This window comes from Scyliorhinus torazame, chromosome 5 (genome assembly GCF_047496885.1).
Source record: "Scyliorhinus torazame isolate Kashiwa2021f chromosome 5, sScyTor2.1, whole genome shotgun sequence".
NCBI classification, from domain to species: Eukaryota; Metazoa; Chordata; class Chondrichthyes; order Carcharhiniformes; family Scyliorhinidae; genus Scyliorhinus; species Scyliorhinus torazame.
The window spans coordinates 13,458,899-13,486,831 of record NC_092711.1 but is presented as its reverse complement, the minus strand read 5'-3'; the positions used below and the strand labels follow the sequence as shown (position 1 = coordinate 13,486,831).

General features: G+C 48.8%; 1 protein-coding gene across 1 annotated transcript in view; it reads left to right on the top strand.

Moving 5' to 3' along the window:
- The first annotated feature begins 20,666 nt into the window (after nt 1–20,666).
- LOC140418181 ((Lyso)-N-acylphosphatidylethanolamine lipase-like) overlaps nt 20,667–27,933 on the top strand; it is a 26,257-nt gene continuing 18,990 nt past the window's right edge. The window contains 2 exon segments of the mRNA XM_072501605.1: nt 20,667–20,941; nt 23,595–23,683. Coding sequence (XP_072357706.1) covers nt 20,919–20,941; nt 23,595–23,683 — 112 coding nt within the window. The 5' untranslated portion in view covers nt 20,667–20,918.

Sequence of the window (27,933 nt, the reverse complement as noted above, 5' to 3'; positions counted from 1 at the left end):
ATACACACAGATTACACACACGCACACGTACTGAAACAGGCATACACACAGATTACACGCACATGCACTCAAACAGGCATACACACAGATTACACACACGCGCACTCAAACAGGTATACATACAGATTACACGCACACGCACCCAAACATACATACACGCATATCACACGTACACGCACGCAAACAGGCATACACACAGATTACACGTACACGCACTCAAACAGACATACACGCATATCACACGTACACGCACTCAAACAGGCATACACACAGATTACACGTACACGCACTCAAACAGGCATACACACAGATTACATGCACATGCACTCAAACAAGCATACACACAGATTACACTCACTCAAACAGACATACACACAGATCTCAAACATGCACATGCACTCAAACAGGCATACACACAGATTACACGCACACGCACTCAAACAGGCATACACACATATTACAAACATGCACATGCACTCAAACAAGCATACACACAGATTACACGCACTCAAACAGGCATACACACAGATTACACGCACACGCCCTCACACAGGCATACACACAGATTACACGCACACGCACTCAAACAGACATACACACAGATTACAAACATGCACATGCACTCAAACAGGCATACACACAGATTACACGCACACGCACTCAAACAGGCATGCACACAGATTACACGCACACGCACTCAAACAGGCATACACACATATTACACACACACAAAAAGGCATACACACAGATTACACGCGCACACACTCAAACAGGCATACACACAGATTACACACACGCACTCAAACAGGCATACACACAGATTACACGCACACGCACTCAAACAGGCATACACACATATTACACACACTCAAACAGGCATACACACAGATTACACGCGCACACACTCAAACAGGCATACACACAGATTACACACACGCACTCAAACAGGCATACACACAGATTACACGCACACGCACTCAAACAGGCATATGCACAGATTACACACACGCACACGCACTCAAACAGGCATACACACAGATTACACGCACACGCACTCAAACAGACATACACACAGATTACAAACATGCACATGCACTCAAACAGGCATACACACAGATTACACGCACACACACTCAAACAGGCATACACACATATTACACACACTCAAACAGGCATACACACAGATTACACGCGCACACACTCAAACAGGCATACACACAGATTACACACACGCACTCAAACAGGCATACACACAGATTACACGCACACGCACTCAAACAGGTATACACACAGATTACACGCACATGCACTCAAACAGGCATACACACAGATTACACACACGCACACGCACTCAAACAGGCATACACACAGATTACACGCACACGCACTCAAACATGCATACACACAGATTACACGCACACAAACAGGCATACACACAGATTACACGCACACGCACTCAAACAGGCATACACACAGATTAACGCAAACGCACTGAAACAGACATACACACAGATTACACGCACACGCACTCAAACAGGCATACACACAGATTACACACACGCACTCAAACAGGTATACACACAGATTACACACAGACTCACTCAAACAGGCATACACACAGATTACACACACACGCACTCAAACAGGCATACACACAGGTTACACGCACACGCACTCAAACAGGCATACACACAGATTACACACACGCACTCAAACAGACATACACACATATCACACACACGCACACGCACTGAAACAGGCACACACAGATTACACGCACATGCATTCAAACAGGCATACACACAGATTACACGCACACACACTCAAACAGTCATACACACAGATTACACGCACACGCACTCAAACAGGCATACGCACAGATTACACAGACGCACACACACTCAAACAGGCATACACACAGATTACACACACACGCACTCAAACAGGCATACACACAGATTACACGCACAGGCACTCAAACAGACATACACACAGATTACACGCACATGCACTCAAACAGGCATACACACAGATTACACGCACACACACTCAAACAGACATACACACAGATTACACACACACGCACTCAAACAGACATACACACAGATTACACACACATGCACTCAAACAGACATACACACAGATTACAAACACGCACATGCACTCAAACAGGCATACACACAGATTACACACACACACACACTCAAACAGACATACACACAGATTACACACACACGCACTCAAACAGACATACACACAGATTACACGCACACGCACTCAAACAGGCATACACACATATTACACACACTTAAACAGGCATACACACAGATTACACGCGCACACACTCATACAGGCATACACACAGATTACACTCACGCACTGAAACAGGCATACACACAGATTACACACACACGCACTCAAACAGGCATACACACAGATTACACGCACACGCACTCAAACAGGCAGACACACAGATTACACGCACACGCACTCAAACAGGTATACACACAGATTACACGCACATGCACTCAAACAGGCATACACACATATTACACACACGCACACGCACTGAAACAGGCACACACAGATTACACGCACATGCATTCAAACAGGCATACACACAGATTACACGCACACGCACTCAAACAGGCATACACACAGATTACACGCACACGCACTCAAACAGGCATACGCACAGATTACACAGACGTCCACGCACTCAAACAGGCATACACACAGATTAAACGCACTCAAACAGGCATACACACTGATTACACGCAAATGCACTCAAACAGGCATACACACAGATTACACAGACCCACACGCACTCAAACAGGCATACACACAGATTACATGCACACGCACTCAAACAGGCATACACACAGATTACACGCACACGCACTCAAACAGGCATACACACAGATTACACGCACATGCACTCAAACAGGCATACACACAGATTGTACGCACATGCACTCAAACAGGCATACACACAGATGACACAAACACGCACACAAACAGGCATTCACACAGATTACACGCACACGCACTCAAACAGGCATACACACAGATTACACGCACACACACTCAAACAGGCATACACACAGATTACACAGACGCACACGCACTCAAACAGGCATACACACAGATTACACGCCACGCACTCAAACAGGCATACACACAGATTACACGCACACGCACTCAAACAGGCATACACACAGATTACACACACATGCACTCAAACAGGCATACACACAGATTACACGCACATGCACTCAAACAGGCATACAAACAGATTGTACGCACACGTACTCAAAAAGGTATACACACAGATTACACGCACTCAAACAGGCATACACACAGATTGTACGCACACATACTCAAAAAGGTATACACACAGATTACACACACGCACAAGCACTAAAACAGACATACACACAGATTACACACACGCACACATACTGAAACAGGCATACACACAGATTACACGCACATGCACTCAAACAGGCATACACACAGATTACACACACGCGCACTCAAACAGGTATACATACAGATTACACGCACACGCACCCAAACAGACATACACGCATATCACACGTACACGCACTCAAACAGGCATACACACAGATTACACGTACACGCACTCAAACAGGCATACACACAGATTACATGCACATGCACTCAAACAAGCATACACACAGATTACACTCACTCAAACAGGCATACACACAGATTACACACACATGCACTCAAACAGACATACACACAGATTACAAACATGCACATGCACTCAAACAGGCATACACACAGATTACACGCACACGCACTCAAACAGGCATACACACATATTACAAACATGCACATGCACTCAAACAAGCATACACACAGATTACACGCACTCAAACAGGCATACACACAGATTACACACACACGCACTCACACAGGCATACACACAGATTACACGCACACGCACTCAAACAGACATACACACAGATTACAAACATGCACATGCACTCAAACAGGCATACACACAGATTACACGCACACGCACTCAAACAGGCATACACACATATTACACACACTCAAAAAGGCATACACACAGATTACACGCGCACACACTCAAACAGGCATACACACAGATTACACACACGCACTCAAACAGGCATACACACAGATTACACGCACACGCACTCAAACAGGCATACACACATATTACACACACTCAAACAGGCATACACACAGATTACACGCGCACACACTCAAACAGGCATACACACAGATTACACACACGCACTCAAACAGGCATACACACAGATTACACGCACACGCACTCAAACAGGCATACGCACAGATTACACACACGCACAGGCACTCAAACAGGCATACACACAGATTACATGCACACGCACTCAAACAGACATACACACAGATTACAAACATGCACATGCACTCAAACAGGCATACACACAGATTACACGCACACGCACTCAAACAGGCATACACACATATTACACACACTCAAACAGGCATACACACAGATTACACGCGCACACACTCAAACAGGCATACACTCAGATTACACACACGCACTCAAACAGGCATACACACAGATTACACGCACACGCACTCAAACAGGTATACACACAGATTACACGCACATGCACTCAAACAGGCATACACACAGATTACACACACGCACACGCACTCAAACAGGCATACACACAGATTACACGCACACGCACTCAAACATGCATACACACAGATTACACGCACACGCACACAAACAGGCATACACACAGATTACACGCACACGCACTCAAACAGGCATACACACAGATTTACGCACACGCACTGAAACAGACATACACACAGATTACACGCACACGCACTCAAACAGGCATACACACAGATTACACACACGCACTCAAACAGGCATACACACAGATTACACACAGACGCACTCAAACAGGCATACACACAGATTACACACACACGCACTCAAACAGGCATACACACAGGTTACACGCACACGCACTCAAACAGGCATACACACAGATTACACACACGCACTCAAACAGACATACACACATATCACACACACGCACACGCACTGAAACAGGCACACACAGATTACACGCACATGCATTCAAACAGGCATACACACAGATTACACGCACACACACTCAAACAGGCATACACACAGATTACACGCACACGCACTCAAACAGGCATACGCACAGATTACACAGACGCACACACACTCAAACAGGCATACACACAGATTACACACACACGCACTCAAACAGGCATACACACAGATTACACGCACAGGCACTCAAACAGACATACACACAGATTACACGCACATGCACTCAAACAGGCATACACACAGATTACACGCACACACACTCAAACAGACATACACACAGATTACACACACACGCACTCAAACAGACATACACACAGATTACACACACATGCACTCAAACAGACATACACACAGATTACAAACACGCACATGCACTCAAACAGGCATACACACAGATTACACGCACACGCACTCAAACAGGCATACACACAGATTACACACACTTAAACAGGCATACACACAGATTACACGCGCACACACTCATACAGGCATACACACAGATTACACACACACGCACTGAAACATGCATACACACAGATTACACACACACGCACTCAAACAGGAATACACACAGATTACACGCACACGCACTCAAACAGGCAGACACACAGATTACACGCACACGCACTCAAACAGGTATACACACAGATTACACGCACATGCACTCAAACAGGCATACACACAGATTACACACATGCACACGCACTCAAACAGGCATACACACAGATTACACGCACTCAAACATGCATACACACAGATTACACGCACACGCACACAAACAGGCATACACACAGATTACACGCACACGCACTCAAACAGGCATACACACAGATTACACACACATGCACTCAAACAGACATACACACAGATTACACGCACAAGCACATGCACTCAAACAGGCATACACACATATTACAGACACGCACACGCACTGAAACAGGCACACACAGATTACACGCACATGCATTCAAACAGGCATACACATTGATTACACGCACACGCACTCAAACAGGCATACGCACAGATTACACAGACGCACACGCACTCAAACAGGCATACACACAGATTACACACACACGCACTCAAACAGGCATACACACTGATTACACGCACACGCACTCAAACAGGCATACACACAGATTACACACACACGCACTCAAACAGGCATGCACACAGATTACACGCACATGCACTCAAACAGGCATACACACAGATTACATGCACACGCACTCAAACAGGCATACACACAGATTACACGCACATGCACTCAAACAGGCATGCACACAGATTACACGCACATGCACTCAAACAGGCATACACACAGATTACATGCACACGCACTCAAACAGGCATACACACAGATTACACGCACACGCACTCAAACAGGCATGCACACAGATTACACGCACACACACTCAAACAGGCATACACACAGATTACACGCACATGCACTCAAACAGGCATGCACACAGATTACACGCACATGCACTCAAACAGGCATACACACAGATTACATGCACACGCACTCAAACAGGCATACACACAGATTACACGCACATGCACTCAAACAGGCATGCACACAGATTACACGCACGCGCGCTCAAACAGGCATGCACACAGATTACACGCACACGCGCTCAAAAAGGCGTGCACATAGACACTGACACAGACAGAACACAGTAGAGGAACAGGTTTGAGGAAGACGCCATTCACCTTTTTCCAATTCATTCCCCTCTCCCTCCCCCTTACCCGCGGTGTCATTTGAAAGCGAAGGCTCGAATTTTGAAGCAGTTTTTTAAAATAACAATTCCCCCAGCTGAGCCGGCACATTTTGTCACGTGGGATCGCAACCTCTGCACACTTACGGAAACGATTCATCCGATTTACAGCTTTGCTGTTCACTGAAGCTTAAAGATTAACATTGCAATGCCATCGTTCCCTGTGACCCTTGTAATCGCTCGTGCAAGACGTTCGCTCATATCTCGGCCAATTAAACCATGCCGAAATCTAAAAGGGCACATTAGGTTGTTGGTAGGAAGCTACAGCCCGTTCGTCTTGAAGGATCAAAGCATTCCCACTCACACAGATTGAAAAATTGAAGTTTCAGGAATGGGAGGCAGTGGCCGTCAGACCACAGGTTAGTTGATGAAGTGAGATTCAGACAGTTGCCTCACAGCTCCAGGGTCCCAGGTCCGATTCCCGGCTGGGTCACTGTCTGTGCGGAGTCTGCACATCCTCCCCGTGTGTGCGTAGGTTTCCTCCGGGTGCTCCGGTTTCCTCCCACAGTCCAAAGATGTGCAGGTTAGGTGGATTGGCCGTGATAAATTGCCCTTAGTGTCCAAAATTGCCCTTAGTGTTGGGTGGGGTTGCTGGGTTATGGGGATAGGGTGGAGGTGTTGACCTTGGGTAGGGTGCTCTTTCCAAGAGCCGGTGCAGACTAGATGGGCCGAATGGCCTCCTTCTGCACTGTAAATTCTATGGTTCTATGTACAGAATTAATCAATGCTCTCTGTCCCTCACTCTCTCTCTCCATAAGGCGTACTTAGTCTGCCTTTCTCTCTCTCTCTTTTCCTCTCTCTTCCTTTCGTTCTCTGTCTCTCTCTTTCTCATTTTCTCTCTCACTATCTCTCTTTCTTTCTATCTCTCTTTTTCTTTATTCGTCCCTTTCTAACTCGTCCTCTGTCTCTCTCTCCCTCTCGCTCTCTGTCTCTCTTTCTTTCTCATTCTCTCCCTCGATCTCTCTTTCTTTCTCTCTCTCTTCCATTCTTTCTCTCTCTCTTTCTCTCTCTCTCTCCCTTTCTAACTCCTCCTCTCTCTCTCTCTCTCTTTCGCTCTCTGCCTCTCTTTCTTTCTCATTTTCTCTCTCTATCTCTTTCTTTTGCTCTCTCTTTCTTTCTATCGATCCATCCCTCTCTCACTCTTCCTCTCTCTGTCGTTCGTTCTCTTTTTTCTCTCTTTCTGTCCCTCGCTCACTGTCTCTCTTTCATGCCTTCTCTCTCACTCTCCCTCACTGTCTCTCTCTCTTTACTCTCTCTCACTGTCTCACTTTCATGCTTTCTCTCTCTCTCTCCCTCGCTGTCTCTCTCTCTCTCTCTCTCCCTCGCTGTCTCTCTTTCTCTCTCACTGTCTCTCTTTCTCGCTTTCTCTCTCTCGCTCTGTGGTGTCCTGCAAACGTCAGTCACAGAAAATGCTTAATCTCCGAGGACTGAGAACATTCTGGAAGAATTTGAGTTTGAAAGATGCTGGGCGGGATTCCCCCCCCCCCCCCTCCCCCCCCCCCCCCCCCCGCCCCCGGCCGGGTCGGAGAATCGCCAGGGTTCGGCGTGAATCATGCCGCCCGCCTCGGAGAATGGCGAGGACCGGCGCGACGCAATGGCCTCCGGGGTCCTCGGGGGGACGCGGGGGGGATCTGGTCCCGGGGGGCGGGGGGGGGGGGGGTGCCCCCTCAGTGGCCTGGCCCGCGATCGGGGCCCGCCGATCCGCGGGCGGGCCTGTGCCGTGGGGGCACTTTATTCCTCCACGTCGGCCGCTGTAACAGATGAATCCCACCCCCCCCCCGCGCATGCGCTGGGATGACGCCAGCACACGGTGGCGGTCCCGCGCAGGCGGCAACGTGCGGAGCCCCTTCCCCGCCGGCCGGCCAGCGCAAACCTCTCCGGCGCCGGCCTAGCCCCGGAAGGTGCGGAGGATTCGCGGCACTCCTTCGCGCCGGAGCTGCCCCCCCCCGCCGGTTCGCGGACAGTCCCGCCCGCTGTGTAAACAGTTAACGCAGGCTCTGGTTGCTAAAGGCAGTGGGGTCGTGGTATTGTCACTGGGCTCGGAATCCAGACACCCAGCCTAATGCTGAGGGGTTCTGGGTTCAAATCCCACCTGGGCGCATGGTGAAATTCGAATTCAGTAAAAATGTGGAAATAAAAGTCGAATGATGAATACAAACCCGTTGTCAATTGCGGTCAAAACCCACTTGGTTCACTAATGTCCCTTTAGGGAAGGAAATAGAACAAAGAACAAAGAAATGTACAGCACAGGAACAGGCCCTTCGGCCCTCCAAGCCCGTGCCGACCATGCTGCCCGACTAAACTACAATCTTCTACACATCCTGGGTCCATATCCCTCTATTCCCATCCTATTCATGTATTTGTCAAGATGCCCCTTAAATGTCACTATCGTCCCTGCTTCCACCACCTCCTCCGGCAGCGAGTTCCAGGCACCCACTACCCGCTGTGTAAAAAACTTGCCTCGTACATCTCCTCTAAACCTTGCCCCTCTCACCTTAAACCTATGCCCCCTAGTAATTGACCCCTCTACCCTGGGGAAAAGCCTCTGACTATCCACTCTGTCTATGCCCCTCATAATTTTGTAGACCTCTATCAGGTCTCCCCTCAACCTCCGTCGTTCCAGCGAGAACAAACCGAGTTTATTCAACCGCTCCTCATAGCTAATGCCCTCCATACCGGGCAACATCCCGGTAAATCTCTTCTGCACCCTCTCTAAAGCCTCCACATCCTTCTGGTAGTGTGGTGACCAGAATTGAACACTGTACTCCAAGTGTGGCTTAACTAAGGTTCTACACAGCTGCAACATGACTTGCCAATTCTTATACTCAATGCCCCGGCCAATGAATGCAAGCATGCCGTATGCCTTCTTGACTACCTTCTCCACCTGTGTCGCCCCTTTCAGTGACCTGTGGACCTGTGCACCTAGATCTCTCTGACTTACAAGCCAGCCTTACCCGGTCTGGCCTACATGCGACTCCAGACCCACAGCCAATGTAACCCTAACCCTTACCTCCCCTCTGAATCGGCCACTCAGTTCAAGGGCAATTAGGGATGGGCAATAAATGAAAAGGTAATGAAGCAGTTTTTTTTTCAAGAAGTTAGAAAACTCTAGACCCTGGTGGATTGGGCACAAAAATGGTGGAGGGGGCAGCGATGGGAGGGGGGGGGGGCGAATTTCTCGATGGGAAAATGGACTTTAAAATCGGGTTTCGGTTTTACGCTTGAGCAGCGAGGGTCCGGGTAGGTCAATCCCAATCCCAAGCCACCTCTCGGCTGGAAGTGAAACGGGGCAAGATTCTGAGCCGTTACACCTGCTGGGACCACGCAAGTGGTCAGTTGACTGACCAGCGCTCTGAAGACAGATAGATAGGGCAGCACGCTGGCACAGTGGTTAGCACAGTTGTTCCACAGCACCAGGGTCCTAGGTTTGATTCCCGGCTTGGGTACCGTCGATGCGGAGTCTGCGCGTTGTCCCCGTGTCTGCGTGGGTTTCATAGAACACACAGTGCAGAAGGAGGCCATTCGGCCCATCGAGTCTGCACCGACCCCACTTAACCCCTCATTTCCACCCTATCCCCCTAACCCAATCAACCCTCCTCACCTTTTTGGTCACTAAGGGCAATTTATCATGTCCAATCCATCTAACCTGCACGTCTTTGGACTGTGGGAGGAAACCGGAGCACCCGGAGGAAACCCACGCACACACGGGGAGGATGCGCAGACTCCGCACAGACAGTGACCCAGCGGGGAATCGAACCTGGGACCCTGGAGCTGTGAAGCAACAGTGCTAACCTCTTGTGCTACCGTGAAGCCCACTCTGCTACCATGCCCCGGTTTCCTCCCAGAAGTCCCGAAAGACGTGCTGTGAGGTGAATAGGACATTCTGAATTCTCCCTCTGTGTATCCGAACAGGCGCCGGAGTGTGGCGACTAGGGGATTTTCACAGCAACTTCATAGTGTTATGGGCCAGGGATTAGAGAACCCCAAAGTGTATCACGGAGTTCACCTGACCCACAACTTTTAATAGATTGTGCTATGGGGAGCACACGGCCCACTCTACAGGTGCGGGACAGCAGAAATGGAAAAGTATTTTTAAAAACAAAACAATGTTTATTCTATGAACTCAAGTTAACCTTTTTAAAACATACAGTGAACATCTTAGCAACCATCAATTCAAATACAACCCCCAAAGAATACAACACTAAGTAATGCTTAATAACTTCCCAAACAACATCCAGAAGACAGAAGAAGCACCTTTTAACAGAAGCACATCAGGTTTACATTCACTACTGAGAACATTTATAATTCTGAATTCACCAAATGATCAAGAGATAGTCTTTTCATGGCAGAGAGATCAGCAGTACACCTGCTCTGTCTGGCTTCAGCTCCAACACTGAAAACGAAACTAAAACACACCCAGCAGCAAACAGCCTAAAACGAAAGTAAAAAGCTGACAGGCAGCCCAGCTCCACCCGCTCTCTGACATCACTGCAGTAGTAAACACCCATTTCTTAAAGGTACTCTCACTACAGATATTTATAGACACGCCCATTTATAAACACCCATTTCTTAAAGGTACACTCACATGACAATTGCAGTGTTAAGATAAGCCTACTTGTGACAATAACGATTATTATTATGAGACAAGGTAGTTAAGAAGGCTTATGGGATACAAGCATTTATTAGCGAAGGCATAGAATATAAGAACAGGGAGGTTATGATGGAGCTGTATAAACCGCTGGTTACGCCACAGCTGGGGTACTGGGTGCCGTTCTCGTCGCCACTCTATAGGAAGGATGTGATTGCACTGGAGGGGGTGCAGAGGCGATTCAGCAGGGGAGAACTTGCAGTCGGGGTACTGAAACCAAAAATCACAGCAGGGCCTGACAGAGTCGCCCAATTTATCGTAACCTTAATACCAGCGGCGTTTGGACGTGGGAGGAGCGAGTTCCGTTCACAGCGGAGAGGAACCGTACACGTGTTGTGTGTGTGGACGAGGAGTCAGACGATTGTCTGGTTTGTGGAAACACAAGCGGAGACACACTGGGAGGAAACCGCGGACATGTGGGGACTGTTGGAAAAGGCTCTGTGCCAAGTTCAGGCCAATAATTCACCAGCGCACTCACACTGGCGGACAAACGTTTCACCTGCTCCGAGTGTGTAGAAGGCGAGTCATTGATTCATCCCGCCTGATAGAACACCAGCAACTTCATAAGTAATTAGATTAGATCTTTCAGTTCATCACTTCCAGAACTGTAGGCCGGCGTGGTTAGAACAGTGGTTAGCACTGCCGCGTCGCAGCTCCAGGGTCCCCGGTTCATACCCGGGATTGGGTCACTGTCTGTGCGGAGTCTGCACGTCCTCCCCGTGTGTGCGTGTGTTTCCTCCGGGTGCTCCGGTTTCCTCCCACAGTCTAAAGGTGTGCGGGTTAGGTGGATTGGCCGTGATAAATTGCCCTTAGGGTCCTAAGGTTAGGAGGGGTTATTGGGTTACAGGAATAGGGTGGAGGTGTGGGCTTAGGTAGGGTGCTCCTTCAGAGGCCGGTGCAGACTGGATGGGCCGAATGGCCTCCTTCCGCACTGTAAATTCTATGTTGCCCGGGGCTGGAGCGTTCCAGCTATGAAGAGAGGCTGATTAGGCTGCGGTTGTTTTCATTGCGGCAGAGAAGGCTGAGGGGGGACCTGATTGAGGTGGACAACATTATGAGGGACATTGATAGGGTAGATAGGAGGGAGCTTTCCCCTCAGTAGTACCCAGGTGGTATAGATTGAAGATAAAGGGCAGGAGGTTTAGCGGGTGCCATGTGAGTGCACCTTTAAGAAATGGGTGTTTAAGAAATGTACCTTTAACAAATAGGTGTTTATCAGTGATGTCAGAGAGTGGGTGGAGCTGGGCTGTCTCTCAGCTTTTTACTTTCGCTTCAGGCTGTTTGCTGCACGGTGTCTTTAAGTTTCGTTTTCAGTGTTGGAGCTGAAGCCAGACAGAGCAGGTGTACTGCTGATCTCTCTGCCATGAAAAGGCTATCTCTTGATCATTTGGTGAATTCAGAATTATAAATGTTCTCAGTCGTGAATGTAATGTGCTTCTGTTAAAAGGTGCTTCTTCTGTCTTCTGGATGTTGTTTTTCATAGAATTTGCAGTGCAGAAGGAGGCCATTCGGCCCATCAGGTCTGCACCGGCACTTGGAAAGAGCACCCTACCCAAGGTACACACCTCCACCCTATCCCCATAACCCAGTCACCCAACCCAACACCCAACAATTTTGGACACTAAGGGCAATTTATCATGGCCAATCCACCTAACCTGCACATCTTTAGACTGTGGGAGGAAACCGGAGCACCCGGAGGAAACCCACGCACACACGGGGAGGATGTGCAGACTCCGCACAGACAGTGACCCAAGCCGGAATCGAACCTGGGACCCTGGAGCTGTGAAGCAATTGTGCTAACCGCTATGCTACCATGCTGCCCTTTGGGAAGTTATTAAGGATTACTTAGTGTTGTATACTTTGGGGGTTGTGTATGAATTGATGGGTGCTAAGATGCTAAGATCTTATGAGAAAAGGCTGAGGGACTTGAGGCTCTTTTCGTCAGAGAGAAGAAGGTTAAGAGGTGACTTAATTGAGGCAGACAAGATGATCGGATGATTGGATAGGGTGGACAGTGAGAGCCTTTTTCCTCGGATGGTGATGGCTAGCACGAGGGGACATAGCTTTAAATTGAGGGGAGATAGATATAAGACAAATGTCAGAGGTAGGTTCTTTACTCAGAGAGTAGTAAGGGCGTGGAATGCCCTGCCTGCAACAGTAGTGGACTCGCCAACACTAAGGGCATTCAGATGGTCATTGGATAGACATATGGGCGATAAGGGAATAGTGTAGATGGGCTTTAGAGTGGATTCACAGGTCGGCGCAACATCGAGGGCCGAAGGGCCTGTACTGCGCTGTAATGTTCTATGTTCTATGTTCTATGTATGTTTTAACTTGAGTTCATAGAATAAACATTGTTTTGTTTTAAAAATTACTTTTCCATTTCTGCTGTTCCACACCTGTAGAGTGGGCCGTGTGCTCCCCGTACCACAATCTAGTAAAAGTTGTGGGTCAGGTGAACTCCATGATACACTTTGGGGTTCTCTGAACCCTGGCCCATAACAAGGGGATTTGAGGAAAAGCCTTTTCACCCCAGAGGGTGGTGGGCATCGGGAACTCGCTGGCCTGAGAGGGTGGTGGAGCCGGGAACTCTCACAACTATTAAGAAGTGTTGGGATGAGCATTTGAAACGCCGCAGCGTGCAAGGCCATGGACCATGTGATGGAAAGTGGGATTAGAGTAGTCGGGCAGAAGGGCCTCCTTCTGCGCTGTTGTAGCCATCTGGGATGGCCACTTACAATAAGAAAGATGGACGGTCGCAAAGCCTAATGGGAAATGTGGACAATGTAAGGTTCAGGCAGGCACAGAGGCTGAATGTATATTCGTGAGCACAGAATCCAGACGGCATCGAAACCCCCAACCGATTAGCATTTCGATGGCCCATCTCCGTCAGACAAAGGATTGATACTCAGGTAACCGATACAAGCCCAGACATTTTGGCGCCACTCCCTGTACGCGGGGAGCATCAACAACAGGGTCAATGACCGCTTAGGACATGCCCAGCCATCAAGGCCCCTTTATTGGTTCAAATCGAACACAGTGATCAAGAATGACCCAATTAGTGGGGTCCAAACCTAACGATGTAGCCACCTTGGTTGGCCATTTCCCGACTTAAAATGGAGATCCGCAAAGAATGCAGGGAAATTCAGCCAACACAGGAAAAACTAGCAAGCGCAAAGTCTCCTGTGTATTAGAACTTGCAGAAACCCAGACAGCACTGAAACTCACAGCCATCTGCATATTAATGAGCGATTCCCAGGCACAATTGAAACACGTACGGTGAATAAGGCCAAGCCAGACTCCTCGGCGCCAGCAGGAGCCAAGACAAAGGAAGGCCAACGGACACTTAGGGACCGCCCAGCGATCAGGGAACCGCTCCAGTATTGGAGAAATCGATCCAAGTGATCGGAACGCAGTCCAATCACTTGGAACCAGATACGGGGTCGCCCCGAACGGCGCAAAGCCCCTGGGGACTATAAAGTAGAGCCCCCAAGTTCAAATCGTCCTTCTTGGCAGGGTCACTCAGCAGCGCGAACCAACCCTTGACAGTGACCTGCCGAGCTGCCGCACCAACCAAGTAAGTCTCCAGTCAACGCTCGCTACGAGATAGGCGCTCCTAGCTACCAGTCTATACCAGCTTTGAATCCTGCAGACTCAGAATCGAACCAAAGGCCATTTGTTCCCCTGACCTGGTGGGCCAGTTCCGAAGCTAAGTATTGGCCTGTTAGTGTTAGAGATAGTCTAGTAAGTAGAGTTTATGCATGAGCAGTGATTGACTGTGTATAATAAATGTGTTTTGATTTGAATCTTACGAATTGGTGTGTCGAGTTATTGATCATTACTTGAACTTGAACCTCGTGGCGGTATCATAAAGATACCTGGCGACTCCACAGCAAAGGTTATAGAAACAGAGCAAATTAAGTAAAGACACAACGGGCAACAAATTAAGAGCCAACCAAAGTTAGCAACAAGGACCGCCCAAAAGAGCGAAAACCCCCAAGAATAAAGAGAGAGTTCGCCATGCGTTCGCTCTCTCTTGGACCTGGCGCCCCGGTAACGACCAGCTCCAATCGCAGCACCAGAAGCAAGTCCAAGTTCAATGCCGGCTACCAGACGGATGAGCCCAGCGGAGCAGCCGTTACTTCGCCAGACCCGATAGATCCAGAATCGGACAGCGGCCACTGTCCCTCTGACCGAAGCCGGGTGCCTGAAGTTAAGTACAGGTTGTCATAGTTGTTAGGTGTAGTCTAACTAGTAGTGTTTCTGTTGCATGACTAATTGTGGGTGTAAATAAAGTACCCTTGATCTTGACCTAACTAATTGGCGTTTAGCTCTTTGATCGATCGCCGGTTGAAACTTGTGGCGGTATCATTCGATACCTGGCGACTCGGAGCATTAGAATATCGATATCTAAAGAAAGGAGGGCAAACTCACTGATTGCCATAGTTACAGCAGGTAAAAAAGGCAACACTGTAAAACACTATGACTAGGACTCCGAGAAGTCCCCAAGCCTGTCTGAAAACCAGGGAAAGGGTTAACGATAGTTACGCGGATCTGTACACATAGAGACCAACTGTATAACCCAGGGGTCATACCAGCATCTTCAAACAATGACTTCTAATCTCTGGAATAATTTCCCTGTTTGTATTTATTTTTGGTTGTGGGTGGGTGTGAGACTTGGGAGTGATGCTTATATTTTTAGATTACATTGCTATTTGATCATAACTATTTTTAACAAATAAATAAATGAATAATTCAGTTGTTAATTGAAGACACCAGCTCATTGGGTGCTCATTCTGAGAGTAAAAGCTCAAAGCACAGATTTAGCTAGCTGGTTACATCATTTATTGGATTGGTTCATTGTCACATGGACCGAGGTACAGTGAAAAGTATTTTTCTGCGAGCAGCTCAACAGATCATTAAGTACGTGGGAAGAAAAGGGAATAAAAGAAAATACATAATAGGGCAACACAACATATACAATGTAACTACATAAGCACCGGTATCGGATGAAGCATACAGGGTGTAGTGTTAATGAGGTCAGTCCATAAGAGGGTCATTTAGGAGTCTGGTGACAGTGGGGAAGAAGCTGTTTTTGAGTCTGTTCGTGCGTGTTCTCAAACTTCTGTATCTCCTGCCCGATGGAAGAAGTTGGAAGAGTGAGTAAGCCAGGTGGGAGGGATCTTTGATTATACTGCCCGCTTTCCCCAGGCAGCGGGAGGTGTAGATGGAGTCAGTGGATGGGAGGGGGGTTTGTATGATGGACTGGGCGGTGTTCACGACTCTCTGAAGTTTCTTGCGGTCCTGGGCCGAGCAGTTGCCATACCAGGCTGTGATGCAGCCCGATAGGATGCTTTCTATGGTGCGTCTGTAAAAGTTGGTAAGGGTTGTGGTGGTATGTATTAGGGGTAATACGGTACACCATGAATGCCGAGGAGCTATTGGAGGACAGATGCTGGGTCCCGATTGGATCTGCCGCCTACTGGGCTCCACCCAGATAGGCGGGGTATAAGAACCCGGTTCACTCCCCGCAGCTGCATTCTGTGACTGAGCTGCTGGGGAACGAGTCTGAACAAGTCTGCTCAATAAATTGTAGCACCATCGATCACACACGACGCAAGACGTAGAGAACTTCAATCGAGGCTTTATTGAGCAGACTTGAACTATATACAATAATGCCGCTTTACTGGGCCACTGAATTATTCACATTTTACCCGATTAGCAGCGTTAACTATTTACAACAATGCCGCTTTACTGGGCCACTGAATTATATACATCTTAAGTCGACTCGATGAGTCGAGATGGTGCTCTGGTCGCCCTCTCCGATCATCTCAGCCCGGGTGGTGGTGGTGGTGCTGGCTCGGGTCCGGTCGACTCTGGGAGCATCGCGCTGTCCCTCTCTGTTTCCTTACTCCTGGACGGGCCTGGGAGGAGAACCGATCCCCCCAGGAAGGGGGTGGCTGTGGGGTGCACCGGCGGGAGTGAGGGGGTGGTGATTGGTGTTGGAGGGGGGGGGGGGTGGGGAGCTCCGGCGGGCGCCAGGTCCCGCAGAGAGACCGCGTCCTGTCGGCTGTCTGGGTACGCCACGTAGGCGTACTGCGGGTTGGCGTGGAGTAGATGTACCTTTTCCACCAGCGGGTCTGATTTGTGCGCCCGCACATGTTTCCGGAGCAGGATGGGTCCCGGGGCTGCCAGCCAGGTCGGAAGTGATGTCCCAGAAGCGGACTTCCTAGGGAAGACAAGGAGGCGTCGTGAGGCGTTTGGTTCGTGGGGGTGCACAGCAGGGACCGGATAGAATGAAGGGCATCCGGTTTACTCCCCGCAGCTGCATTCTGTGACTGAGCTGCTGGGGAACGAGTCTGAACAAGTCTGCTCAATAAAGCCTCGATTGAAGTTCTCTACGTCTCGCCTCGTGTGTGATCGATGGTGCTACAAGGGTTAATGTGGACATGCCAAATTTCCTTACTTTCCTGAGGAAGTATAGGCGCTGTTGCGCTTTCTTGGTGGTAACATCGACGTGGGAGGACCAGGACAGATTTTTCGAGATGTGTAGGAATTTGAAACTGCGAACCATCTCCACCTCTGCCCCGTTGATGCTGACAGGGGTGTGTACAGTACTTTGCTTCCTGAAGTCAATGACCAGCTCTTTAGTTTTGCTGGCATTGAGGGAGAGATTGTTGTCGCTACACCACTCCACTAGGTTCTCTATCTCCCTCCTGGATTCTGACTCGTCGTTATATCTAAATAACATTGAGTTGAACTAGAGACAGACAATGCACCCCTCCCCATCTCAGACATAACTCTGTCTGGAACTCTCTCTCACCATAACTCTTCCTCTCTTTATAACTCTCTAACTCTTTCTCCCCAATCACTCTGCACCCCTCTATATAACTCTCACTATATAAAAATGTATAATTCAGTCTCCCTCTGTCCCCAAATGTATCTTTCTCTCCTTAACTTGGAAGGAATAACAGGAATGCGGAATATTTGGCTAATGGTAAAGTTCTTGAAAGTGTGAATGAGCAGAGGGATGTAGGTGTCCATGTACATTGATCCCTGAAAGTTGCCACCCAGGTTGATAGGGTTGTGAAGAAGGCCTATGGAGTGTTGGCCTTTATTGGTAGAGGGATTGAGTTCCGGAGTCAGGAGGTCATGTTGCAGCTGTACAGAACTCTGGTACAGCCGCATTTGGAGTATTGCGTACAGTTCTGGTCACCGCATTATAGGAAGGACATGGAGGCTTTGGAGCGGGTGCAGAGGAGATTTACCAGGATGTTGCCTGGTATGGAGGGTAAATCTTATGAGGAAAGGCTGATGGACTTGAGGTTGTTTTCGTTGGAGAGAAGAAGGTTAAGAGGAGACTTAATAGAGGCATACAAAATGATCAGGGGGTTGGATAGGGTGGACAGTGAGAGCCTTCTCCCGCGGATGGAAATGGCTGGCACGAGGGGACATAGCTTTAAACTGAGGGGTAATAGATATAGGACAGAGGTCAGAGGTAGGTTCTTTACGCAAAGAGTAGTGAGGCCGTGGAATGCCCTACCTGCTACAGTAGTGAACTCGCCAACATTGAGGGCATTTAAAAGTTTATTGGATAAACATATGGATGATAATGGCATAGTGTAGGTTAGATGGCTTTTGTTTCGGTGCAACATCGTGGGCCGAAGGGCCTGTACTGCGCTGTATTGTTCTATGTTCTATGTTCTATGTTAACTCTGTCTCTTTCTCCAGGGCAGCACGGTGCTGCAGTGGTTAGCACTGCTGCCTCACGGCACCGAGGACCCGGTTTCGATCCGGGCCCTGGGTCACTCTCCGTGTGGAGTTTGCACATTCTCCACGTGTCTGCTTGGGTCTCACCCCCACAGCCCAAAAGATGTGCAGGGTAGGTGGATTGGCCACGGTAAATTGCCGCTTAATTTGAAAAAAAGAATTGGGTACACTTACATTTTAAAAAAAAATCTCTGTCCAACTCTCTCTGTATAACTCTGTCTCGCTCTCACTGTTAAACTGTCTCACTCTCTGTAGTTTACTCTATATATGTCAATATCTCTAACTCGGTCTCTCTCTCTCTATATATATATATATCTATATATAAAACTGTCTCTCTATAATTCGCTCTATATATAAATCTATAACTGTATATATACAGTGTATAGCTTTTATTGGTAGAGGGATTGAGTTTCGGAGCTATGAGGTCATGTTGCAGCTGTACAAAATTCTGGTGCGGCCGCATTTGGAGTATTGCGTGCAATTCTGGTCGCCGCATTATAGGAAAGATGTGGAAGCATTGGAAAGGGTGCAGAGGAGATTTACCAGAATGTTGCCTGGTATGGAGGGAAGATCTTGTGAGGAAAGGCTGAGGGACTTGAGGCTGTTTTCGTTAGAGAGAAGAAGGTTAAGAGGTGGCTTAATTGAGGCATACAAGATAATCAGAGGATTGGATAGGGTGGACAGAGCCTTTTTCCTCGGATGGTGATGTCTAGCATGAGGGGACATAGCTTTAAATTGAGGGGAGATAGATATAAGACAGATGTCAGAGGTAGGTTCTTTACTCAGAGAGTAGTAAGGGCATGGAATGCCCTGCCTGCAACAGTAGTGGACTCGCTAACACGAAGGACATTCAAATGGTCATTGGATAGACATATGGGCGATAAGGGAATAGTGTAGATGGGCTTTCGAGTGGTTTCACAGGTCGGCACAACATCGAGGGCCGAAGGGCCTGTACTGCGCTGTAATGTTCTATGTTCAATATTTATACATCTGTATATATATTTTTACATCTGTAACTATTTCTTTAAATCTCTGTCACACCCTCTCTTTAACTATGTCATTCTTGATTTATAAGTCTCTCTCCTCCCCTCTCCCTGCCTGTTTACCATTTCCCTGCCCCCTCAGAGGAAGTTGTTCTTTCTGCTCCTGTCCCGTCCCTCTTTGGCTGGTAAGCTGCATTGAAATGCAAGGATTTTGAGTCAGCATGTTGCCATCTCTGACATATCCAAATTCAACCCTTTTCCAAATAGGATTTCATCCTGCTGATAATCAACCCACCTTTATCAGAGCAGGAACTGCTTCGTGGCCCCGCCCCCTGATTCATTTCAGGAAGTGGAGTCAGCTGACTTGTTGTGAAAGTTCCATTCTTACTGTGTCTCAGGGTTGTAAATCCCTGTTACATTGTGTCTCCGCGTTCTGATACATTGTTATACTGTGTCTCAGGGTTCTAAGTCCCTGTTACATTGTGTCTCCGCGTTCCAATCCATTGTTACACTGTGTCCGAATTCCGAGCCCCCCCCCCCCCCCCCCCCCGCCCCCCGGGACTCTCTTGATCAAAGGCAGGGGCCGAATGGAAGAGGATGCTGAACAAGTGTGAGTTTCAACCCCTTTCCCTGTCCACCTTTCCCGGCTCCCTTCCCAGGCCCAGACCCGTCCAAGAATATTCCATTTCCCTCCCTCCCCTTGTGTCCATTTCCTGCTAATTTCCTTGTCAGATGCATATCCATTTCATGTTAACGTCCTTGTCAGGTGCATGCCCATTTCATGTTAATTTCCTTGTCAGGTGCATGTCCATTTCGTGTTAATTGCCTTGTCAGATGCATGTCCATTTCATGCTAATTTCCTTGTCAAATGCATGTTCATTTCATGTTAAATTCCCTTGTCAGATGCATGTTCATTTCATGTTCATTCCCTTGTCAGGTGCATGTCCATTTCATGCTAATTTCGTGTCAGGTGTATGTCCATTTCATGCTAATTTCTGTGTCAGATGCATGTCCATTTCATGCTAATTTCCTTGTCAAATGCATGTGCATTTGATGTTAAATTCCCTTGTCAGGTGCATGTCCATTTCATGCTAATTTCGTGTCAGGTGTCTGTCCATTTCATACTAATTTCTGTGTCAGATGCATGTCCATTTCATGCTAATTCCCATGTCAGATGCATGTCCATTTCATGTTCATTTCCTTGTCAGATGCATGCCTGTATCATGCTAATGTCCTTGTCAGATGCATGTCTGCTTCATGCTAATTTTGTGTCATATGAATGTCCATTTCATGTTAATTTCCCATTGTGTTTGATAACGATTTTTATTGTTGATTTCACGCAGAGCTCTGGTGCCCTGAAGTGTGGCTTTGTGAGCTGGTTCTCTCTCTTGAATTGTTAACCTCCCTACAGAACCTCCCTCAGTTTCTGTTCCTCTCGCACTTTCTCTCACTTCCTCCCGGCAGTTTAACCGTACATGTGTTCAGGTGTTGGGAACTTTTTATAACTGTGTCTGTGGTCTTCTTACAAAGATGTTTCGAGAAGCACAGAGGTTTCTGGCAAGTCCCACAGCCTTGGGGACTGGGTCGAACAGTGTTAGCTGGGGTCATGGTAATGTGGTTATCGTACCCATTTCCCCACCCTGGAGACACTTGACACCAGTTCCTGGAGCCTCTGGTACCTCTTCCCAGTGGTGTATGTGTGAGGCCAGGTTGTTATTCAGCATTGGGGGGCATCACATTCAAGGCTGACCCTGCCCTTGTCTAACGGTCCTGCAGGACAATAATCAAGAGCAGGGGTTCCTGACAGCTTCCTCTAATGGGGAGACTTGGAAGGGGTGGAGGAGGTTTCAGAGATAGGGAGTGTTGTAGGGGGCTGGAGGAGGTTACAGAGATAGGGAGTGTTGTAGGGGGCTGGAGGAGGTTACAGAGATAGCGAGGGGTGTAGGGGCTGGAGGAGGTTACAGAGATAGGGAGTGTTGTAGGGGGCTGGAGGAGGTTACAGAGATAGCGAGGGTTGTAGGGGCTGGAAGAGGTTACAGAGATGGGGAGGATTGTAGGGGGTGGAGGAGGTTTCAGAGATAGGGAGTGTTGTAGGGGGCTGGAGGAGGTTACAGAGATAGGGAGGGGTGTAGGGGGCTGGAGGAGGTTACAGAGATGGGGAGTGTTGTAGGGGGCTGGAAGAGGTTACAGAGATAGGGAGGATTGTAGGGGCTGGAGGAGGTTACAGAGATAGGGAGGGGTGTAGGGGGCTGGAGGAGGTTACAGAGATGGGGAGTGTTGTAGGGGGCTGGAAGAGGTTACAGAGATAGGGAGGATTGTAGGGGCTGGAGGAGGTTACAGAGATAGGGAGGGTTGTAGGGGCTGGAGGAGGTTACAGAGATAGGGAGGGGTGTAGGGGCTGGAGGAGGTTACAGAGATGGGGAGGGTTGTGGGGGCTAGAGGAGGTTACAGAGATAGGGAGGGGTGTAGGGGCTGGAGGAGGTTACAGAGATGGGGAGGGTTGTAGGGGCTGGAGGAGGTTACAGAGATGGGGAGGGTTGTGGGGGCTGGAGGAGGTTACAGAGATGGGGAGGGTTGTAGGGTGCTGGAGGAGGTTACAGAGATAGGGAGGGGTGTAGGGTGCTGGAGGAGGTTACAGAGATAGGGAGGGGTGTAGAGACGAGGAGGTTACAGAGATAGGGAGGGGTGTAGGGGCTGGAGGAGGTTATAGAGATAGGGAGGGTTGTACGTGACTGGAGGAGGTTACAGAGATAAGGAGGGGTGTAGGGTTCTGGAGGAGGTTACAGAGATAGGGAGGGTTGTAGGGAGCTGGAGGCGATTACAGAGATGGGTAGGGTTGGAGGGGCTGGAGGCGGTTACAGAGATAGGGAGGGTTGTCGGGACTGGAGGCGATTACAGAGATGGGTAGGGTTGGAGGGGCTGGAGGCGGTTACAGAGATAGGGAGGGTTGTAGGGGACTGGAGGCGGTTACAGAGATAGGGAGGGATGTCGGGACTGGAGGCGGTTACAGAGATAGGGATGGTGGTTGGGGCTGGAGGAGGTTACAGAGATAGGGAGGGTTGTAGGCGACTGGAGGAGTTAGAGTTTCTGGGAGGGTCACTCCCTTCCCCCACCTCCTACCCCCAAGTTTTCCCCCTCAGCCCTCACTAAACCCTCTCTCTGATCTCTGTCAAGAAAGTCACTTGAGCCCACTCCAATTTCCGTTTCTCCAATCCCAATGGCCACCACCTGCTCTCTGAACTCTGAACTCTCTCTCTCTCTAGGACCCACAGTTGGGTGCCCAGCTGGTTCCCTGTTTGGTGTCCCACCTCCATGGCACAGTTGAAGGCGGTCGAAGGAAAAATCCTGGCAGGTAACGAGCTTGACTTCAGCCGTGAATGGATAAGCTTCGCAAGGAATTACTTTGGCTGGAGATGGGGAGAAAGGTGCCGCAGTGGTATTGTGATGGGCAGCACGGTAGCATTGTGGATAGCACAATTGCTTCACAGCTCCAGGGTCCCAGGTTCGATTCCGGCTTGGGTGACTGTGCGAAGTCTGCACATCCTCCCCGTGTGTGCGTGGGTTTCCTCCGGGTGCTCCGGTTTCCTCCCACAGTCCAAAGATGTGCAGGTTAGGTGGATTGGCCATTCTAAATTGCCCCTTAGTGTACAAATTGCCCTTAGTGTTGGGTGGGGTTACTGGGTTATGGGGATAAGGTGGAGGTGTTGACCTTGGGTAGGGTGCTCTTTCCAAGAGCCGGTGAAGACTCGATGGGCCGAATGGCCTCCTTCTGCACTGTAAATTCTATGATAATCTATGACTAGTAATTCAGAGAAGGCCCAAAGTTATGGGGAATATGAATTAGATCATAAGACATAGAAGCAGAATTAGGCCACTCAGCCCATCGAGTCTGCTCCGCCATTCAAACATGGCTGATATTTTTCTCATCCCCATTCTCCTGCCTTCTCCCCATAACCCCTGATCCCCTTATTGATCAAGAACCTATCTATCTCTGTCTTAGAGATACTCAGTGATTTGACCTCCACAGCCTTCTGCGGCAAAGAGCTCCACATATTCACCGCCCTCTGGCTGAAGAAATTCCTCCTCATCTCTGTTTTAAAGGATCGTCCCTTTAGTCTGAGATGGTGTCCTCTGCTTCTAATTGTTCCTACAAGTGGAAACATCCTCTCCACGCCCACTCTATCCAGGCCTCGCAGTATCCTGTAAGTTTTAGGGGCTGGTTTAGCACAGGGCTAAATTGCTGGCTTTGAAAGCAGACCAAGGCAGGCCAGCAGCACGGTTCAATTCCCGTAACAGCCTCCCTGAACAGGCGCCGGAATGTGGCGACTAGGGGCTTTTCACAGTAACTTAATTTGAAGCCTACTTGTGACAATAAGCGATTTTCATTTCATTTCATTCATTTCAAGATCCCCCCCCCTCATCCTTCTAAACTCCCAACGAGTACAGACCCAGAGTCCTCAAAGGCTCCTCATACGACAAGCTCTTCATTCCAGGGATCATTCTTGTGAACCTCCTCTGGACCCTTTCCAAGGCCAGCACGTCCTTCCTTAGATACCGGGCCCAAAACTGCTCACAATACCCCAAATGGGATCTGACTTATATCTGAGGCCTTATACAGCCTCAGAAGTACATCCCTGGTCTTGTATTCTAACCCTCTTGACATGAACGCTAACATTGCATTTGCCTTGCTAACTGTCGACTGAACCTGCACGTTAACCTTAAGAGAATCATGAACAAGGACTCCCAAGTCCCTTTGTACTTCTGCTTTCTGAAGCATTTCCCCATTTAGAAAATAGTCTATGCCTAAATTCCTCCTTCCATTTTTAAAATTTTTAATAAAATCTCATAGCCCTACTGATGTCCATAAAACCATTGTTGGTTGTCTCAAAAGATAGAAGCCTCTGTATTATTTGTTGATGGGATGCAGGTCACTCTGGCAAAGCCAGCATTTATTGCACATCCTTAATTGCCCCTTGCTGGCCCACTGTAGAGGGCAATTTCATAGAATCATACCGTACAGAAGAGACCCATCGAATCTGCACTCGATGGACAGCACAGTGGTTAGCACTGTGGATTCACAGCACCAGGGATCAGGGTTCGATTCCCGGCTTGGGTCACAGTCTGTGCGGAGTCTGCACGCTCTCCCCGTGTCTGCGTGGGTTTCCTCCGGGTGCGGTTTCCTCCCGCAAGTCCCGAAAGACGTGCTTGCTCGGTGAATCGGACGTTCTGAATTCTCCCCTCTTGTGAAAGTCGCTTATTGCCACAAGTAGGCTTCAAATGAAGTTACTGTGAAAAGCCCCTAGTCGCCACATTCCGGCACCTGTTCAGGGAGGCTGTTACGGGAAGCCTCTTGTGTACCCGAACAGGCGCCGGAGTGTGGCGACGAGGGGCTTTTCGCAGTAACATCTGTTACGGGGCTGGTTTAGCACAGTGGGCTAAACAGCTGGCTTGTAATGCAGAATGAGACCAGCAGCGCAGGTTCAAGTCCCGCACCGGCCTCCCCAAACAGGTGCCGGAATGTGGCGACTAGGGGCTTTTCACAGTAACTTCATTTGAAGCCTACTTGTGACATTAAGCGATTATTATAGTAGGGGGCTGGCTTAGCACAGGGCTAAATCGCTGGCTTTTAAAGCAGACCAAGGCAGGCCAGCAGCCCGGTTCAATTCCCGTACCGGCCTCCCCGAACAGGCGCCGGAATGTGGCGACTAGGGGCTTTTCACAGTAACTTCATTTGAAGCCGACTTGTGACGATGAGCGATTTTCATTTCATTTTCGCTGCGGTGTGAGTGCAAGCCTACTTGTTACAACCATAAAGATTATTTACGTACTTTATTTTTAAAGATTGTGAGTGTTGCCACCTCTACAACCCTCCCAGGTAATGCGTTCCAAACTCTCACCACCCTCTGAGTCAATATTGTTTCCCTCAAATCCCCTCTTAAGGCTCCTGCCCTCACCTTACAATTGTGCCCCTCTCGTTATCGACCCTTCAACGAAGGGGAAGAGCTTCTTCCTATCGTCCCTATCCACACCCCTCATAAACGTATAAAATAAAGTCGCCCTACGCCCAGCAGAAAAGCGGCTGCTCTCCGCTTTAGAACATAGAACATAGATCATTACAGCGCAGTACAGGCCCTTCGGCCCTCGATGTTGCGCCGACCTGTGAAACCACTCTAAAGCCCATCTACACTATTCCCTTATCGTCCATATGTCTATCCAATGACCATTTGAATGTCCTTAGTGTTGGCGAGTCCACTACTGTTGCAGGCAGGGCATTCCACGCCCTTACTACTCTCCGAGTAAAGAACCTACCTCTGACATCTGTCTTATATCTATCTCCCCTGAATTTAAAGCTATGTCCCCTCGTGCTAGACATCACCATCCGAGGAAAAAGGCTCTGTCCACCCTATCCCATCCTCTGATCATCATTGTATGCCTCAATTAAGTCACCTCTTAACCTTCTTCTCTCTAAGGAAAACAGCCTCAAGTCCCTCAGCCTTTCCTCATAAGATCTTCCCTCCATACCAGGCAACATTCAGGTAAATCTCCTCTGCACCCTTTCCAATGCTTCCACATCCTTCCTATAATGCGGCGACCAGAATTGCACGCAATACTCCAAATGCGGCCGCACCAGAGTTTTGTACAGCTGCAACATGACCTCATGGCTCCGGAACTCAATCCCTCTACCAATAAAGGCCAACACTCCATAGGCCTTCTTCACAACCCTATCAACCTGGGTGGCAACTTTCAGGGATCTATGTACATGGACACCGAGATCTCTCTGCTCATCCACACTGCCAAGAATCTTGCCATTAGCCCAGTACTCAGTCTTATTAAAGGAGCAAATTAGCATGTTCAATCCACCTCCCCTGCACATCTTTGGGTTGTGGGGGCGAAACCCACGCAGACACGGGGAGAATGTGCAAACTCCACACGGACAGTGACCCAGAGCTGACTGCAGGTGGTTTAACCTGAGGATCACCACATCTCAGGCGAGGGGCAGGGTTGAGAAGGCGGAGCCTTCATGAATAACCTCAGCCGGTTCAGGAATTGAACCCACGCCGCTGGCCTCCATTACGAAGGATTTGGAGATAGGTGTTCCCCAACATTTTCAATCACAGGGCACACTTGAATGAACAAGCAATTCCCCGGCGCTACCCATTATTGTTTCGGCTGAATCAATCGCTCAGAAAGGCCACATTTCCCTGACCGTTCTCTCTGGTCGAGGTCTCGCTAGAGAGTGCTTTGCAACCCCATACGTCCAACGATGAGGATCAAACGCGATCCCCTTTCAAATCCAGCACGGAATTTCGCCAGCGAGCTCCGTTTTCAAAAATCGGCTCAACGTGACCATAAGACATGGGAGCAGAATTAGGCCACTCGGCCCATCGAGTCTGCTCCGCCATTCAATCATGGCTGATATTTTTCTCATCCCCATTCTCCTGCCTTCTCCCCATAACCCCTGACCCCCATATTGATCAAGAACCGATCTATCTCTGTCTTAGAGATACTCAGTGATTTGGCCTCCACAGCCTTCTGCGGCAAAGAGTTCCACAGATTCACCACCGTCTAGCTGAAGAAATTCCTCCTCATCTCTGTTTTAAA